The 17,798-nt window shown below is 34.4% G+C and overlaps 1 protein-coding gene across 5 annotated transcripts in view; it reads right to left on the bottom strand.

Annotated features, from left to right (window-relative positions):
• Positions 1–17,798, bottom strand: part of Gmppa (GDP-mannose pyrophosphorylase A) — a 156,447-nt gene that overhangs the window by 107,046 nt on the left and 31,603 nt on the right. For all 5 annotated transcript variants that reach the window (XR_016193564.1, XM_089239489.1, XM_089239490.1 and 2 more), the window contains one exon: positions 10,320–10,453. Coding sequence is in view for 4 of the 5 variants with exons in the window: in XM_089239489.1 (XP_089095615.1) it covers positions 10,320–10,453 (134 nt within the window). In the remaining variant the exon portion in view is untranslated. The remainder of the gene's footprint in view (positions 1–10,319; positions 10,454–17,798) is intronic.

Raw genomic sequence — 17,798 nt, 5'->3', positions numbered from 1 at the left:
TTCAGTATACTTAATTAGGAAGATATTTCGCAAAAAGTAATAAGAATTAGGTGAATATAATGAGGCATAAATAATGCAGATTAATTAGCAATGATTTACGATATACAGGGTGATTATAACTAAGATTCTGATTTCAAAACACTAAAAAAAGAACGATTGCCAGAATGACTTGAAAATTGACATGAATATTCCTGAAAAAATGCAATTTTATTTAATAAATGGGAAAAAATACTTAAAAATGTAAAATTAATGATATCATCCAACATGTGGGAAATTTGTTCGCAGAATGGAAACAATAGCCAGTCATGGCACGATAACTTTCATAATTCACAGAACTATTTCATAATTCATGGAAACATCACAAAAAAAGAAGTAATTGAAAAATAACTACAACTTACTTAAGAAATGTTAAATATGTTGTCCACTGTGTTCTGGCTATGAGGTTGGAAGCACAAAAATTCTCGTTCAACAACAGATCGGAGTATGCCATAGTCATGATGTGGATGTGCTTGCAATTCAGCTTTATTAAATCAAACGCGAGTAGTATATACATGATCATAATCTGGGCCCCGGGGCCCAGATATGATCATGTAATAGAGGGCTCCAGATATGAAAATGATCATATTTATGCTCTCGCTTCATTATCATATCTGGACCTTCATTTGTTCATTATTATCTCTTTTAAAAATATACCTTTTAAGTATATACTACTAACGCGCCCCCACATTAATATTCCTGAGGAACTTTTAACATATAGGGGATGTGCTGGAGATTGCAATTCACAAAAGTTTGCAATCTGACCACTGTTTATAACATTTTGAGGTACCCCACAGCCAGAAGTTTCAAGGATTAAGGTGCATCCTGTCAAAATGGGTCTTCAGCAGCTGCTTTACTGGTATTGCAATGTGCATCTTGATAGAAGTTCTATCCACACACTGATGCTGTGGAAGTGCCGAAATGATGTGGTTGCACAAAATAGATTATACTGCTGGCCAAGTACAGCATCATCTACTTGCACATTTTTCACTACTTGCACTTTTTCCCTTTTGTGAAAGAAATTTCCATTGCTTCAGGAGTATCTATGCAAATTTTCAAGTCATTCTGATCAGTACTTATTGTATAGTTTTGGAATGAAAACTTAAATTATAATCACCCTGTATATAGCTGATTATTTTTCATAAATCTGTTACTACTATACAGTAGAACCTTGATTAACTGGGCTTAACAGTGAAAGTAAAAAAAAAATTACTATTGAATATTAAGACTGGGAGAGGAGATGTGCTACTTCTTATGGGGAAAAAAATGAAAATGTATGCGAGGTAATGCAACTATTAGTACACTAGTCTTTGTCCTTTAAGGACAGCTGGTGTCTATTGGATTATAGGACCACCTGCCCCTAGCATGATGGTGTCACTACTGTTGCTGCTTCTTTGTGAAGGGAAAAAGAAACCTTGTCAGATAATACACCACTACATTTAGATGTGTGATGCAATCCTTATTCATGAATTTGCTAAAGATATATAGATCATCAGAATGTAGCCAAAAGTTAGAAAATGTTGCAAGAATGAGAAATTTTGGCTTTTGTATATAACTTTAAATAACTAAGATACTTCATATGAAAAATATATATATATACTGGCCACTTTTATGAGACTTTTTGAAAAAAAACACTTATAAAATCTTATGTCATTTAAAGATATACCATCAGAATGTACCCCAAGGATATAAAATGTGGTCAAAATGAAACATTTTGGCTAATAATGAACCAATATGATATTTTTCCAAGGAAAAAAATGATATTTAGGCCACTTTTATTTGATTTTTTTAAAAAAACCACTTGGTTAAAACCAACCGATACTATCTGAAACAAATCATGATAGAATTAAATGAAAAACTAGAAAAAAATTAAAACTACTCTTACTATGCTCTGAACTTTTGTTAAAAAAAAAGGATAGTCTCGGAGAAAGAAATGGTTTTTACACTTTTTTTGTGAATGACCCATATAAGATTATAACTGCTTATAAGAATGCAATGACATTTATTTAAACTTACTCTAATCTCTGGGTATCACTGAAATCCATTTTTTACAAAGTTCCTTGTTTCTTGGGAAGCCAAAAGTTTACGCTTTTAGGCCATCTAGATAATTGCCTCTGCATTCTGGAATCATTCATGCATACAACATAGTTGATTTCTTTATGTGAACTCATTTTATGATATCCCAACTGTGAAATATACTCACACCTAAAATCACATAAAAGAATTGGTCCTTATAAAATATTTCCAACTTATGCAACTGAAAAAATAAAACTATTAACTTATAAATGATCATAATACTCACGTTCATTTGTTTTTCCAACTGTGAATCACAGTAATACTTGCCGATATTCATTCTGAAGTCTTGATCATTTTTCATGAGAAACTAACGTCACAAACTCAACCAAGGATTGGTTTACTTAATGGTTATCTGTTGGTACTTGATGAAATAAACTTTTTGTTGCATTCAAAATTTCAAAAATGGATGAATTATTACTAATTTTATTAAAAGAACATGAGCAACAACTTTTGTGCAATGGCCATGAGGAAAGAAATTTTGCTGCCACTTAAAATAATATCGCCAAGCCAATACGGTCTCTATGCCAAAAAGCATATTTCATTAATTGTTAAACTGTGTGTGTGTGAAAGAGAGAGAGAGAGAAAGGTCTTTCACGTGTTCGTGGAGACCCTGAACCAACATCACTTCCACCTAAATTCACTATGTCACAGCTGTGTATGGCAACCCATTGACTGGCCTTGTATCTCTAGGAGGTAATTCGCCTAGCTTCGGGAAGGGGCATAATGAGCACCAAGATGCTTGCGGTAAAGAGGAATAATTTTGTATTTTTACATGACCTTTAACTTTTTTTTTAGGCAGCAAGCACATTTCCCTTTATTTCACCTGCACATACCTGTTTCTTTGCTTACAGATTTTTGCTATCTGTGCGGAATGACAAAAAAGCATGCTGCCTCATACAATATAGAGATTTTTTCCGCACAGCAAAAAAACTGTACATGGAAGCATTCTCAGACTCTAAACGTCCATATTTTGTAAACTTTTTGACCATGAAGAAATGGTGCCTTTCTAATTTACTTTTGTCAATAACGAATAAATGGACAAAAATAAAATTTCATAAGCAAAAATACGCCTTCTAGAAAATATTGAAAATATTTATATAGTACAGTATTGTATTTAAATGTTGAAAGACATCAATGAATTTAGAATCCCTTTTGCCACCTATCCAATAAATTTATAATGTTTCGATTTAAATCAGTGACCAGATTTTTATTCATATGCCGTATGAAAGAAGCAATATGATTTATTAGTTAATATTTTATAAGCAATAATACAGGGTGCATCAAAAAAAAATCAGATTTAAAAAAAAAATCATAATTATTCAGCTTTTAATCCGTTTTGATCAAATAATATATAGGTAGAAAGAGGGAAATCTCGAGTTTAACACAGTTGCCGACCGGTAGCGTTAACGCTCTTTCTTCGGCCACCACTTCAGTGTTTGTCAAGGCTGCTTTTCCCACAGTTAAAACCAATTCAAGTGACTTCATTTTCCAGCAGGATGGGGCACCACCATAATGAAGCTTGGACGTTCAAGAATTTTTGAACAATCACATTCTTAAATGATGGATCGGCAGTATGGGACCTGACGATTCAATTAAACATCACTGGCTTCCAAGATCGTCGGGCCTCACAGTGTGCGATTTCTTCTTGTGGGGGTTAATAAGACCACATTTATGTGCCCTCCATTTTAGCTACATGTTAGCTGAACTTAAGATATGCATAACAGTAGCCGTGTTGTAACAATAGTTGGGAACCTTTGGGGAATTTGCCAAATCTGCCTCTATCTCTTATTTTTGAAACATGTTTATATAGTTGTAATTGTATAATCTTTAATAGAATTTATGTTATCTTACCTTTTATAACCGTGTACGGTCGATTCAATTAGTCTGTGATATTTTCATTGTTCATAGTCCGGTAAAATGTGCGATCTTGATCACATCGCCATTTTAATTTGTTGTTGCCATTCTTATTTTTGCAAAAGTTCCTATAAAAAATCTATTGTCATTTATTTATGTAAATTAGATGTTGTATTTTCCTATTGGCTGTGCTCTGTGTATTTTTCTGAGATGGTCCGTCCCAGGAGTTGGATCGTTCCGTATTTCCTTTTATAGGTATAAATTCCCGCCGCCACTTCGCATTAACCCGCATTCGTTCTCGCCTTTCAACTCGAGATACATCACTTTAGGTGAAGGTGGTCGCCTTTGGGTGAGTCATCTGAAGTATGAAATAGTTAGTCTTTCTGTTGCTATTACAGCGCCGGCTGGTTCCGGACCCATCATGCCACATCTCTAGTCAATCGTTGTCGTTCCCGGTTCCTGTCATCGTTCATCCGTCCGTCTTATGGTTCCGCATCGCTTCCGATCTCATTTCTGCCGTTGTTTGCAGCTCTTCCCGCCACGTGAGGTTTCATCTCGGATCTCGGATCGTGACCTTCCTCCAAGGTCGATGACGTCACAGCACGTGTGATCCGATAAAGATCGCCTAACTCCTGCAGTCGGATTAGATTGATGAGACAACGGACTTGCATTGGTGTACGGTATGAAAATTGAGAAATAATTCTGTTATTCCTAACCTATTTAATTGTTAAAGAATTAATAAATTTACTTTTGTTAAAACTAGAAATTTCTTTGAAATCATTTGTCTCTCTCCTTTGTGTATCGATTGCACCAGACCAGAATCCTGGGTAGTTATGCTGGGTTGTCGCAGTGTAAGCACACATGCTCACAAAAGTTTTTGCGAGCATGTGTGCAGATTTGACTACCGTATAGACATATGTCGTGCATCTCAGGGTGGGCATATTTAGTCACATGTAATATAAAATTAATCTTAAGTGTCTATGTTCAATATTTTTTTGCAATATACGCATTTCAAATTGGGCGATTCTTTATGAAACACCCTGTATTAGTTGAATTATCAAGTTTGAATTGAAATTTTAACAGTTGTTGTTTGCGTGTGATAAAATTTTTTTAGTAAAACTTGCAAAGTGTAACAATCTGACTTTCACATTGTTTTTGATTACAATTACAGAAAGTCTAAGGTTACGAAGTCGTTTTGCAGACGACATTATTGTTATCAGCAGTACTTCAGATGAACTAGAAGAAATAATACAAGAACTGGTGAAGGCAAGTGCTCAGGTGGGTTTGAAAATGAAAATGCAAAAGACTAAAGTTATGTTCAATTCTTTTGCATTGAAGACGACGATCTTGCTCAACAACAGAGAGATAGAAGGAGTAGAAAGATATGTATACCTGGGACAAAAAACTACCATGGACAAGGGAATCATTAATGAAATAAAAAGGATTAGTATTAAATGGAGCACTTTTGGCAAAACTGTGTACAGGGATGCCGGAACATATATGCTCATATTGCTAAAGCAACATCAATCATTCAAATATAGCTCATTCTCCCACTCAGTTTTGGCGATGGGAGATTTACCAAACGAGGGACATTTTTGTTGAATGTGAGATGTATGGTCTTCATACATATCCAAGTGAAAATTATGTTTATTACTCATGCTATACCAAACATTTTTGACTTCCAGCATCCCTGACTGTAGTTCTGAAGAGTCACATGCCATTATGAATGAAAAAAAAGTGTTTAAACAGTGTGTGCTCCCAGCACTGACTTATGGAACTGAAACATGGGCACTCACAAGCAAAACGATACAAAGGTATCACAAAGGAGCATAAAAAGATGTATGTTAGGCATCACAAGAGACTGAAAACGAATCACTTGGATAAGAAGACACACAAAGGTATATGATAAAATGGAAAGAATTAAACGTTTAAAATGAAAATGGGCTGGCCAGAAGACTGGACAACAGATGGACCACAAGTATTCTGAATTGGCAACCTGTAATATTAAACTACCAAAAAGGTGTCCAAAAGTAAGATGGATCAACAAGATCCAAAAAGTGGCTGGAGTCAACTAGGATGGCAAAAGCATCAGACAGAGTAAAATTAAAAAATTTAGAGGAGACCTACATCCAGCAGTGGATAGAAAATAGATGATAAATATATTTTCCTTTCATATTTTAATTTTTTACTAAAATATTTGAAAATATTTATTGTATTTTTAAGAAATGGTGGAGCTGAAAACGGAATATTGATCAGTATATTGTAGGAAAATAGCATACTTTAATGTGACAAAAAAAACTATTATATAATATGATTAAATGTGGTTATACAGAGCGGATAAACATCGTGGCCTGGGAAGCAGAAAAGGTAAACAGAAGACGGACGGCATTGACCACAGTTTTTAGTTCGTAGTTTTTGTAGTTTTCACAACATTTATAATTTTTGATTGTCTTGGGAAGGGCACAGGCTTCTATGTTCTCTCCTGTGTACTATGCCTCTGGTCACAAACGTGAACTCTGGAGTGTTACTTTGCTAGAAAATTTCACAGCAATGTATAAATAAAAAGGTAGGAAAAACTCATCTTTATGCTACACATGTATAGGCAACATAATGCAGAGAATCATGATTTTAAAAAGTAGGAAATGAGAGAGAGAGAACAGCGATTTTTGGATTTTCAATAAATAAAATGTCTTTAGATACAGAATAAATATTAATTTATTAATTGTAATGTTCTCTCATATAAAAGTGAGCAAAAGCACATTTGTGATACTTGATAAAATAATTTGAAGAAAAATTTTATTCAAAGTAAATTTTATGTAGGATTTTAATGCGTTATATGATATATGTGTATATACACTAAATGGCTCAGTTAATTCTTAGAAGGTCAGACATTTTTCCAAATCCTATAAGGATAAAATGGAAACAGGTGTCTCCACTGTGGGATCACTCTCTCCCTTCAAAGAAGAGTTATTATATTCATTTTATACATTCACTCTCATCAGAACATTCTTATTTAAGAAATTCTCTAGTGACATCTTAAATCATCAACATCACCCCCCCCCCCAACCTAACCACTTTGGGAACCACTGTATCAAACTAAGAGAGGTGAAGAAAGAAAACTTTTTAAATTTTCTTATCTTACGGGTGGCAAAATTTTTGGGACCAGCCCTGACAGGGCATATGGTATTTTACTGGTAAACCGTTGATTGTAGTGGGGTACTTCCAATTGGGAAATATATCCAAATAACGGTAGTACTCAGATATGTTAAGCAAGGAGTTATTATTGTAGTTATTAAAATGAAAATAACTTTTTATATACCCTGTGCTCGAGAACCCAATCACACGAAGTTGTTGCCGTCTCTCCTGATGCCAACAAAAAAAATTCCATGTTTCCAAGTGCAATATTCTGCGAGATATTCAAATTCGAAAAATGGAAGAATGTTGGGGGAAAAACAATTTTAAATACGGATAAACCATTTTACTCGCATTGAACACTTTTTTTTAACACACACTCCTCTGTTTTTCGAATTCAATTATATTAGTGAATATTGCACTTGGAAACATGGAATTTTTTTGGGTATCAGGAGAGACAGGGCATCAACTATGTGTGTTGGGCTCTTGAGGAAAGGGTATCTGCATAAAAAGTAAGATTTTTATTTTATTAACTATACCACCCAACTACAATTTAATAACTATACAACCCAACTACAATTTAATAACTATACAACCCAACTACAATTTAATAACTATGCAACATGTATGACATATCTGAGCATTACATGTTATTTGGATGCTTTTTCTAATTGGACGCATGACTCTAGGATCAACAGTTTGGCAGTAAAATACCACACACCCTGCTACCTATGTGCACCCTGTATATTTCAAGAGTGAAAAAAAGAAAAATAATTCCGAAAACCTGAAAAAAGAGGACAAAAAAATTTCTAAAACATAGGAGGATGCTTGGAATGACATCAAAAAGGAGGACATCTGATCAGCACCGTCTTAATGCATGGGCATGGCCTGGGGGCCTCAAGAGAGAAGAGGCTCCAACGAAAATTAGATCTGGTTGAAATTTTTTAAAATTCACCAGTTAGGGCCTCAAAAAAAAAAAAAAAAAAAAAAAAAAAAAAATCGCTTGGCGCAGGACGTGCTGATGATGCTATTAAGATGGTCCTGCACCTAATAACCCAACTTTTATACAATCAGAAAGTTCTTTACTTCATTTATAGTGTAAAAAAAAATAATATTGATATCCATGCTGGTGTTCTGTTAGCCCTACCCTAGTGGGAGGTTACAGCCTTAGAACAGTACATTAACTTTTTGTGTCAGATTTACATCAATTCAAAACCTGACATCCAGTATTGCTAACAGTACAAAAATTAAACTAGTAGAATTTCTGAAACTCGTATAAAAAACAACTAAAATCAAGATCTAAACTAGAAAAATTTTTGTCAGTTTTATTTCAATTATGCAAGTTAGTTTGTTTTGCAAATTGATTGGTATGTTTTACAACCGAATCGCCTAAAAAAACCAGATACAATTGAAAAATAATTAAGATGAAACAACACTGTCAACATCCTTTGTGCTTGTAGATTGGAGGAAGGATCAACCTTCTATATTACAAGAGAATTTCAACTGATTCAAAGCAATCAAGATAATATGCAACCAAAGCCTTGCCCGATTGGAAGATTACTTGATGAATGCAGAAAGAAAAATTGACACTAACAAAATATTCTTTAACTAATACTAAAGTACACATTCAGATTAATATCATATGAAAAAATATATATATATATATTAATGTGAGTAAGGAAATTGAAACATACATTTAAAAAAATACCTCAGGAAATATTCAATAATAACATTCATGCATGTAACAATTTATAAACCATGAAATGTTTATAAATTGTTATGAATCAAGGTTCGTTCGGATTTTGTCAATTGTCTATCTCTACCCGAGCCACAAATGCAGTCATTTTTTGACACGAAGGATGGTGAACAAAGGAACTTGAATTACACAATATGGTTCTTTACAAACAAAATGGTTGCTTCCTTCTAAGCTGAAAGCATTGCTTCAACTAAAACCTCCACAGAAAGAACAAAACAGACAGAGAGTTTTGTTGATGACAATGCTGCATTTATGTGTACAACATATACGCACATGGTGTAATCTGGATCAAATCTGACATCATAGAATATATGATAAAATCATCTTCCACACACACACTGATTAATGACATAAATAATGAATCAATAAAAAAATTATTTATTTACATTATTTTTTTTCCTCTTCAGAATTAATTTTAGTGTCAAGGGCATTTGTGATAATGCAGCTATTCTTGATTTACTGTTTAAAATTTATTTTGTGTTCAAGTAAAAATGTCTTTTCTGCAATTCCCAGAATAAAAAAAAAAATTTAATTTACAGAACTTTGACAAAAGGTGAATTTTTAGATAAGATTTAAATAAGATTAGAAAGAAATTCTTGACTATTCCTGTGTCAAAAGCACGTGAAAATTTGTTATAGGCATACTGTGCTAAAATCGGTGTTCGTTATAAGCAATCAAAATAACACAGACCTAAGTTATACAAAATTCACGGGACATGGAAAAACTGTTACATGTGAAAATTTGTAATATCCATGTTTGTTATAAGCAGGTTTGACTGTATATACATTTTTGTTTTGTCTATACTGTGCTTTCAAAAGTCAAGCAACAAACTGAAAATTTGTCACTGTGGCAGAAAGTAAGAACAAAAAGCTTATTTAGAACTGAAACCATATTTGCATACATTGCAGGCAAATGTAAGAAACTATTTGTAACAAATTGTTACTTCCTGCCTTGCCTTACTTAACATCACTTTGTTTGTAGCACACTCAGACAACCTTGATCGTGATGTTGCACAATGGAATAGCCTTGACTGTACGAAGTGTAAAACCATTATTAATGGTTAATTAATTCATTAATTAATGAATTCAAAATGAATTTCTAAATTGCTAACAAACATGAAGGAAAATAAATAACTGCTTAAAATTCTCTGGAGATTTACAAAACCATTCTTGTTCAGAAATTTCATAAAAGGTTTAGATGGATATGCAGTATACTGCTACACGAATCACCACATTGGAGCTCCTACTGGACAAAAACTACCAGGTGATGAATGAAAAAAACATGCATCGAGAAGCCAGGGGTTTATTCACGCATCATCAATGAAGAAATCGGGGATGAAAGCCAAAATCTTTTTTAGGGGTTTTGGACATGATTTTTTCACAAAAAGCACAACTGCGCATCAAATTAAAAGTACTTCTCAGATGAAATTCAGAAAATTAGAATAAAAATACTAATCACTCATTACCCACAATAGTAATCATCCTGCTTCTGCCTGAACACAGATGCCAAATGTGAAAAGATATCCAACGAACAGATATAAACACCACAGTTTATGGTTGTGCTAACAAAAGTGGATGGCTTCTCTACATAATGCATTATCTGAAAATCAGAGAAAAACACAAGGCTCAAGCATCAAAATGAGAAAATTAATAACACAATATTATATTTATTTTCACTACAGTATCTTTGTCCACATCATCAAAAACTCCAGACCTACCAAGCTTCAGATGGTCTTTTAACTTCCTTGTGAAAATCCTACAATTTCCTTAAAAATCTGGAGAACATACTTTTGAATATTTATAATTTTTTATGGGCAATAACAAGAATAAGCATAAATATGAGATGTATAAGGTAACTAACTATACGACTCATTTTTAAAAATAAAAATACAAAATCAGAAACCACAACAGGCGAATTGCCCACTAAAATGACTACAAAAAAAATAATATTCGAGAAAAGCCGATAAAAATGTGGTTGTCATAGCCTAGCTATGCAAAATTAATATGACAGAAAAAGTAACTACACAACTAAAATAACTGCCAATAGAAAAATACTTGTCATTCCTTAACCCCCCGGGCAACTCAAATGTAGCAAAATCTGCTCATCCCGCGATTTCCGCGGGCATGTGTTTTTCTTCCTTTATTGAGGAGCGCATCCCGTTTTTTCCCCGTTTAACCACTGAAATAAATTATAATACAGTATTAGACATTTCATTTATGTTTTGGCCAACAGATGTCATTAGTTGTCCACTAAATTGCGGCATTTGAAGGCACGTGGTATTACCAATCAAACTTCACTTTTTGAGTGAAAAAAAATTAGACAATTTTTAAGCAATTTTGGTCCACAAATTGAGCAGTCAGAGGGTTAAGTATAGATATATAGCTTCTTGATTACTCCTACCTATCTTAGCATATTTCCAGTGGAAGGTGTCTATCGTGGAAGTCACAGCATTAGAAGATAAGGTATTCCATTAATTTATACCCCTGTTAAAAAAAGGTGCAGTTTAACAGTCTCTCTTCGAAAAACCTTTACAGGGTGCCGCGGCCCACAGTTTGAGAACCCCTGCATTTTGTATTTGTATCACTTTCTGTTTTCAATGTAAGCTTCCCCAATATCCTGAAGCACTATACTCAAATGTCCCACAACTGCACTCTGTGGTGATGGTTATCAATTTATATTACCGGAGAACTTGAAATGCGAATCCAACTAAATCAACAATCCAATACATACAATAGATATATTTGATTTCAGAATATGCATTAGCATGGTTTTAAAGAGAGAATTGATGATCAGAACCATCACTGATTGATGATTAAACCCATTTTCCACTACTTTATCAGTTTATAATATAATTTAACAGTTTTATGTGAATATTATGGGGAGCAAAGGGCATTTGTCTCAGAGACATTGAATTCATTACCTTAAAAAAAAAACATTTTAAATTAACCGAAATTGAAAAACATAGCACATAAAGGTATTTTCTTTCACTATTTTAATTTATTCAAAAAAGTAATTTTAATTTTTGATTGTCTTGGGCAGGACCGTCTTTAGAGCATCATGGTCCCCTGGGCCAAGTGATTTTTCTGAGACCGCACCAGGCAAATTCTCGAAAATTTTAACTGGCTCTCAATTTTGTGAAGCCCCCATTCTCTTGAGGTGCCCGGGTGGGCCCATGCGTTAAGACGGCACTGGTCTAAGACGGCACTGGTCTTGGGGAAGACACTGGACTCCAATACCCCCTCCTGCATCGGTTTGTTACATTTTACTGTGGTAAAAATCTTACCACTACTGCAGAAGTAGGTTGAAAAATTAATCATTGCTGAAATCAAATAAATTAAAAAAAAACAGGACATTCTACTTCAGAAAAGGACGTATGGTCAGTGGATATATGTAAATATTATGGCCTGTACTGAGAAATTACTCTCATATTTTGAGCAACACCAATCATTTTTGACTTCCTGTGTCCCTGTTCTAAGACATCCTTTTTCTAAGAGCCATTTCTACACACTATGAATGAACCTATGTTTGCTAGGAAACTTTCAAAGCAGATGGTGGCATGAAAAGTTATGAAATGTCAGACTAAAAAAACTAAGCTTGCAAGGTGAATGATCAGAAAAAAAGTTTTCTCAACTTTGATAACAGACTATAATAATAATAATGTTTTGATTGTGGATACATGAACTTCTGCATGTCTCAGGGAACAGAGTTTGTTTCAGTAACACAAAACAAATTGCATAATATTATTTCCTTTTTCTTATCAGTATGTTACTCCTGAATATATGTTGTGTAATGTGTACCATCAGCAAATGATTGGGAATAAACCTAAAAGCAAAAGTATACATCAACCGACACCATGAATCCTGCAGGGCTGTCCATAAATCTGTAGGAGTAAGAGGGGGTGGAGATCTCCTGAACAGCACGTTGCAAGGCATCCCAGATATGTTCAATAATGTTCATGTCTGGGGATTTAGGTGGCCAGCGGAAGTGTCTAAAGTCAGAAGAGTGTTCCTGGAGCCACTTTGTAGCAATTCTGGACGTGTGGGGTGTGGCATTGTCCTGCTGAAATTGTCCAAGTCTGTTGGAATGCACAATGGACATAAATGGGTGCAGGTGATCAGACAGGATGCTTACGTACTTGTCACCTGTCAGTCGTATCTAGACGTATCAGGGGTCCCATATCACGCCAACTGCACACGCCCCATACCATCACAGAGCCTCCACCAGCTTGAACAGTCCCCTGTTGACATGTAGGGTCCACGGATTCATGAGGTTGTCTCCATACCCGTACATGTCCATCAGCTCGAAGCAATTGGAACCGAGACTCGTCAGCCCAGGCAACGTGTTTCCAGTCCTCAACAGTCCAATGTCGGTGTTGTCTGGCCCAGGCGAGGCGTAAAGCTTTGTGTCGTGCAGTCATCAAGGGTACACGAGTGGGCCTTCTGCTCCGAAATCCCATATCGATGATGTTTCGTTGAATGGTTCACACGCTGACACTTGTTGATGGCCCAGCATTGAAATCTGCAGCAATTTGCGGAAGGGTTGCATGTCTGTCACGTTTAATGATTCTCGCCAGTCGTCGTTGGTCCCATTCTTGCATGATCTTTTTCCGGCCACAGCGATGTCGTAGATTTAATTTTTACCGGATTCCCGATATTCACGGTACACTCGTGAAATGGTCATACGTGAAAATCCAAATTTCATCGCTACCTCGGAGATGCTATGTCCCATCTCTCGTGCGCCGACTATAACACCACGTTCAAACTCACTTAAATCTCGATAACCTGCCATTGTAGCAGAAGTAACCGATCTAACAACTATGCCAGACACTTGTTGTGTTATATAGGCGTTGCCGACCGCAGTGCCTGACGATCGAAGTGAGAATGTGGTTAGAGATCTAGAATCTGAAACCAAAATAGTAAATGGGGATGAAACTGAAGCTCATTGTGCAAATGTGAAAATTCCACTATCATTTGACGAAGCGAAAAATGGACCCGATAATGCGAAATGGTTTGAAGCAATGAGTGAAGAACTAGAAACCCTTAAATCCCGTGATGTGTATGATCTAATTCCTAGAGATCAAGCGAAGAAAATCTTGGACAGTAAATGGGTTTATAGCGTAAAAACTGACTGTCAAGGGAAAATAAAAAGATACAAAGCACGACTTGTCGCCAAAGGTTTCAAGCAGATTGAAGGTATAAACTATTTTGACACATTTTCGCCAGATGTGTGTTTTACTTTAGTGAGATTATTTTACATCAATTTAGTGATAATATATATTACATATATTTAGTGATATTGAAAAATTGGGGACATGCGCATGCCAATATTAAATGTGCTTATCTTTATGGAAACCTATCTGAAAACATTTACGTAGAGCAACCACAAGGTTTTGTGGAACAGGGTAAAGAACATTTTGTAATGAAATTGAAAACAGCTTTATACGGGCTGCATCAAGCGGGTCGTGAATGGTTTCATAGGCTTTTTTTTACACAGTTCTTTTAGAACTAAAATTTGAAAAACTCTCAAGCTGCAATTGCGTGTACCATTTAAACTGGAATGTAATCGTATTGGTATATGTAGGCGATCTTGCGATTTTTGCACCTGATCGTGATTTAATAAATTTAGCGATCGGATAAATAAGATCCAAGTTTGATATTAAAGTTTTGGGTCCGATCGAAAAATTTCTAGGCGTAGAGTTTGAAAAGAGAAATATATATAATGAAGTATTAATGCATCACAAAGGTCATATAGAGAAATTGTGTGAAGTGTTTAATGGTATTCCAGTCAATGTTAAAATTATGACCCCGATAAAAATTGGTATTGTTGTTGAAAAATGTGATAAAAATGAAATTATTGATAATGCATTATATAGATCACTAATCGGGAGCCTTTTATTTTTAGCAACAAGAACTAGGCCCGATATAATGTTTGCAGTATCACTTTTATCTAAGTATTGTAATTCTCCATCTGAAAAACATTTAAAATTGTTATATGAAGTTTTTCAATATGTTGTTAATATGAAAGACTATGCTATAAATTTGTCTCTTGCTAAAAATTTTGATGTTACAGCTTATGTAGATGCTAGTTGGTCATCTGACCGTGATGACAGAAAATCTGTCAGTGGATTCATGGTTTTATTTAACACGCACCTTTATTGTTCTTGATTTATATTAATCTCCCAATTTCCATCAATTGTCATATTAGACTCTTTGCAGATGATTGCGTCATCTACCACACAGTACACAAAGAATCTGACCAAGCATTTCTCCAAAATAACCTCAACATTGTCTCTGATTGGTGCTCGTCCTGGCAACTACCCCTTAACTCTTCAAAAACAGTTTTCATGAGAATTACTCGCAAAAGACTTCCCCCTTGTTTCTTCTTACATTATCAATAACTCTTGTGATCACAGAAGTTTCTAATTATAAATATCTGGGTGTAATTATTTCTCCCGACCTCCGTTTGATTACCTCTTTCATAAGTGTCTCCAAAAACTCTTTTTCTTCGTCGTAACCTCAAAAACTCCACCTGTCACCTCAGACATCTCTGCTATCTCAGACTACAGAAATTATTATTTTTTTGTATAGAAAAGGGCCTATTTTGTTTTGGTTAAAGTTTACCCATACCGTTTTCCTGGGCACTAGACTTATAAATGGGAACGAACAAATACTTGGTTACCTACACTAAACTAATGTTGGACTCTACTTTTTTCATAATAACAGACCTGGCAACCTTAAAAACGCAAAAGTCCTGCTATTTTCCACACAAAAATCATGCAAAATCCTGCAAGCATACGATAACTTCCTATGCATAATCCGAGAAGTAAAAGTCAAAATGAAGAATCAAATGTAAAATATGGTTATTTATTTTTTAAGATAATAGACTGTGCATGGATGTAACATTTAGTTCAATTAATTCATCTGAAAATCAAATACTTTCCTGGAATTTATCAAGATTTCATTAAGGGGGAATAAAAATTTACGCATGTAAATTACAGGACATTTTTTGTTCTCCAAGTAACAAAATGCCAACGTGCAACTTATTGAAGTAAACTGTTTTTTGCATGTTTGAAATATTCATGGGTATAAAACATTTATTCTAGAACTCTATTGCATTAAATATGATGATTGGATTGTTTTACCTTTCGTGTTAGTTTTGATGCTGCCTCACAATCATATTTGAAAAGTATTACCATTAAAAATCTAAACTTTAATAACTAATGCAAAAACAAAACTATATACAAGCTATTTACAAATGGGATTAAGTTTTATGCAATGCATTTGTTGTGGAAGATCTAGCCCTCCTCAAAAAAATTGTTGTCAACCTTTTGTTCAAAACATGGTGCTTGTAGGTTAGATTTGACTATCAATAGATTTTCCAATGTTTCTTTTGCCATGGTTGACCTAAACTGAGTGTTTGTCTTTGTTACATAACTAAAAGTTCTCTCACATTGGACATTGCTGTGAGGAATTGTTACGAAGCACAGCATCAAGCTTGTACCATCATTACTTTTGAGTTCACCTATCAATTTCCCTTGAATGTCAGCTCGTTCTTCTTTGAGAATTTCATCTGGAATTTTTTCACACTGTAGATGGCAAAATTCAGACTGGATAATATTGTAGGCCTCATCTTCATATGAAATTTCAATTGCTCTTAAAATGACTGATGAATATTTTTCATAAAAAAAGCATGCTTTAGAAAATGAAGATTTCTCTACTAAATCGATGTCAGCCACTTCAGCATTAACAAAAACTTCATGATCAATAGGGAACTTTCAAGTATGTTAATTAAAAGTAGCAGTGTAAAATTATCTTACATAAGAATAAAACTTTACTTTTTGTGAAACTTTTTAAAGCAAAACAATTTTTTCTGAAGACCTACCAATCATTAAATCTGCATCAGATTTTTGGTTTTCAACTGAATCATATTTAATATACTCTTAATTGAAGATACACTTTTCACGACAGATGGCAAAACAAATTTTGACAATTTATCTTACAAGAGATGCAGGAGAATTGATCTGGTCTTGTGAATAATGGGCTTATTCAATTGCAAGAGTAAATTTGTTTTATCGAAAGATGGCGAAATAAATGTCAGAAATGAACAGATTGCTCTGTTTACAACATTTGACAAAAACATGAAAATTCTTTCCTCCCATGTCAGTCAGTACAGAAGGCATTTTGTTCTGGGACTCTTTTGGTTTCATTCAGACACTAAGTTTTTAGCAACATTTCCAATAGTTTTTCATTTGTTCTTTTCTTACAGCAATCTGTTATATTCCCACTGACTTTTGGGATGGTAGAATAATTAGGGGTATCTGCCTTATTCTGTTTTAGTTCTTCCTTGAAATATGACAGTAATTCTTCCTATTGCTACAACAACCTTGCCAAACATTTGTTTAAGGAGAGCCATCTTGTTGATACGTGTTTAAGTATTTTCCTAGTTTCTTTGTTACACAAATTTTGAAACTCCTATTCTCTTGGGGTTCCTTTGAAAATAAAAAATATCAATAAGATATTCTATGTTTCCTGGGAGACATTCAACTCCCTTTTCAGCATGCAAATGAATGAGATGACATGGGCAACCTATAACAGCTAATAAGTCAATAAGCTGCCACACCATTATATTTGCCCACCATAACAGGTGCATTGACCACACTTATGGGAACACAATTTCCTAATAGAATATTCTTTTATTCCAAGCAATATTGTCATGAAAACTACACAAAGTGGTGCAGTGCCTTTCTTCAGCTTTTCTTATCTTGTCTTCAATCGTTAATGCAACATGTGTAGTCTGGTACTCTATCTTGTTTTTTATATTTAATAAATAACTAACTTCATTTTTAATTATGCCTATGGGCCGCCTAGATCCAACTTATCATCTGTGATGGTATATTGTTCCCATATAATTTTTGTAAAAATCAGAAGGTATTTTTTATTTGCAC

Source organism: Pholcus phalangioides, unplaced genomic scaffold (genome assembly GCF_987345545.1).
Source record: "Pholcus phalangioides strain wild (caught in Gottingen) unplaced genomic scaffold, Ppha-v1.0 ptg000011l_1, whole genome shotgun sequence".
Lineage (NCBI taxonomy): Eukaryota > Metazoa > Arthropoda > Arachnida > Araneae > Pholcidae > Pholcus > Pholcus phalangioides.
Note: the sequence above shows the minus strand (reverse complement) of the source record. Positions and strands in the feature narration are given on the sequence as shown.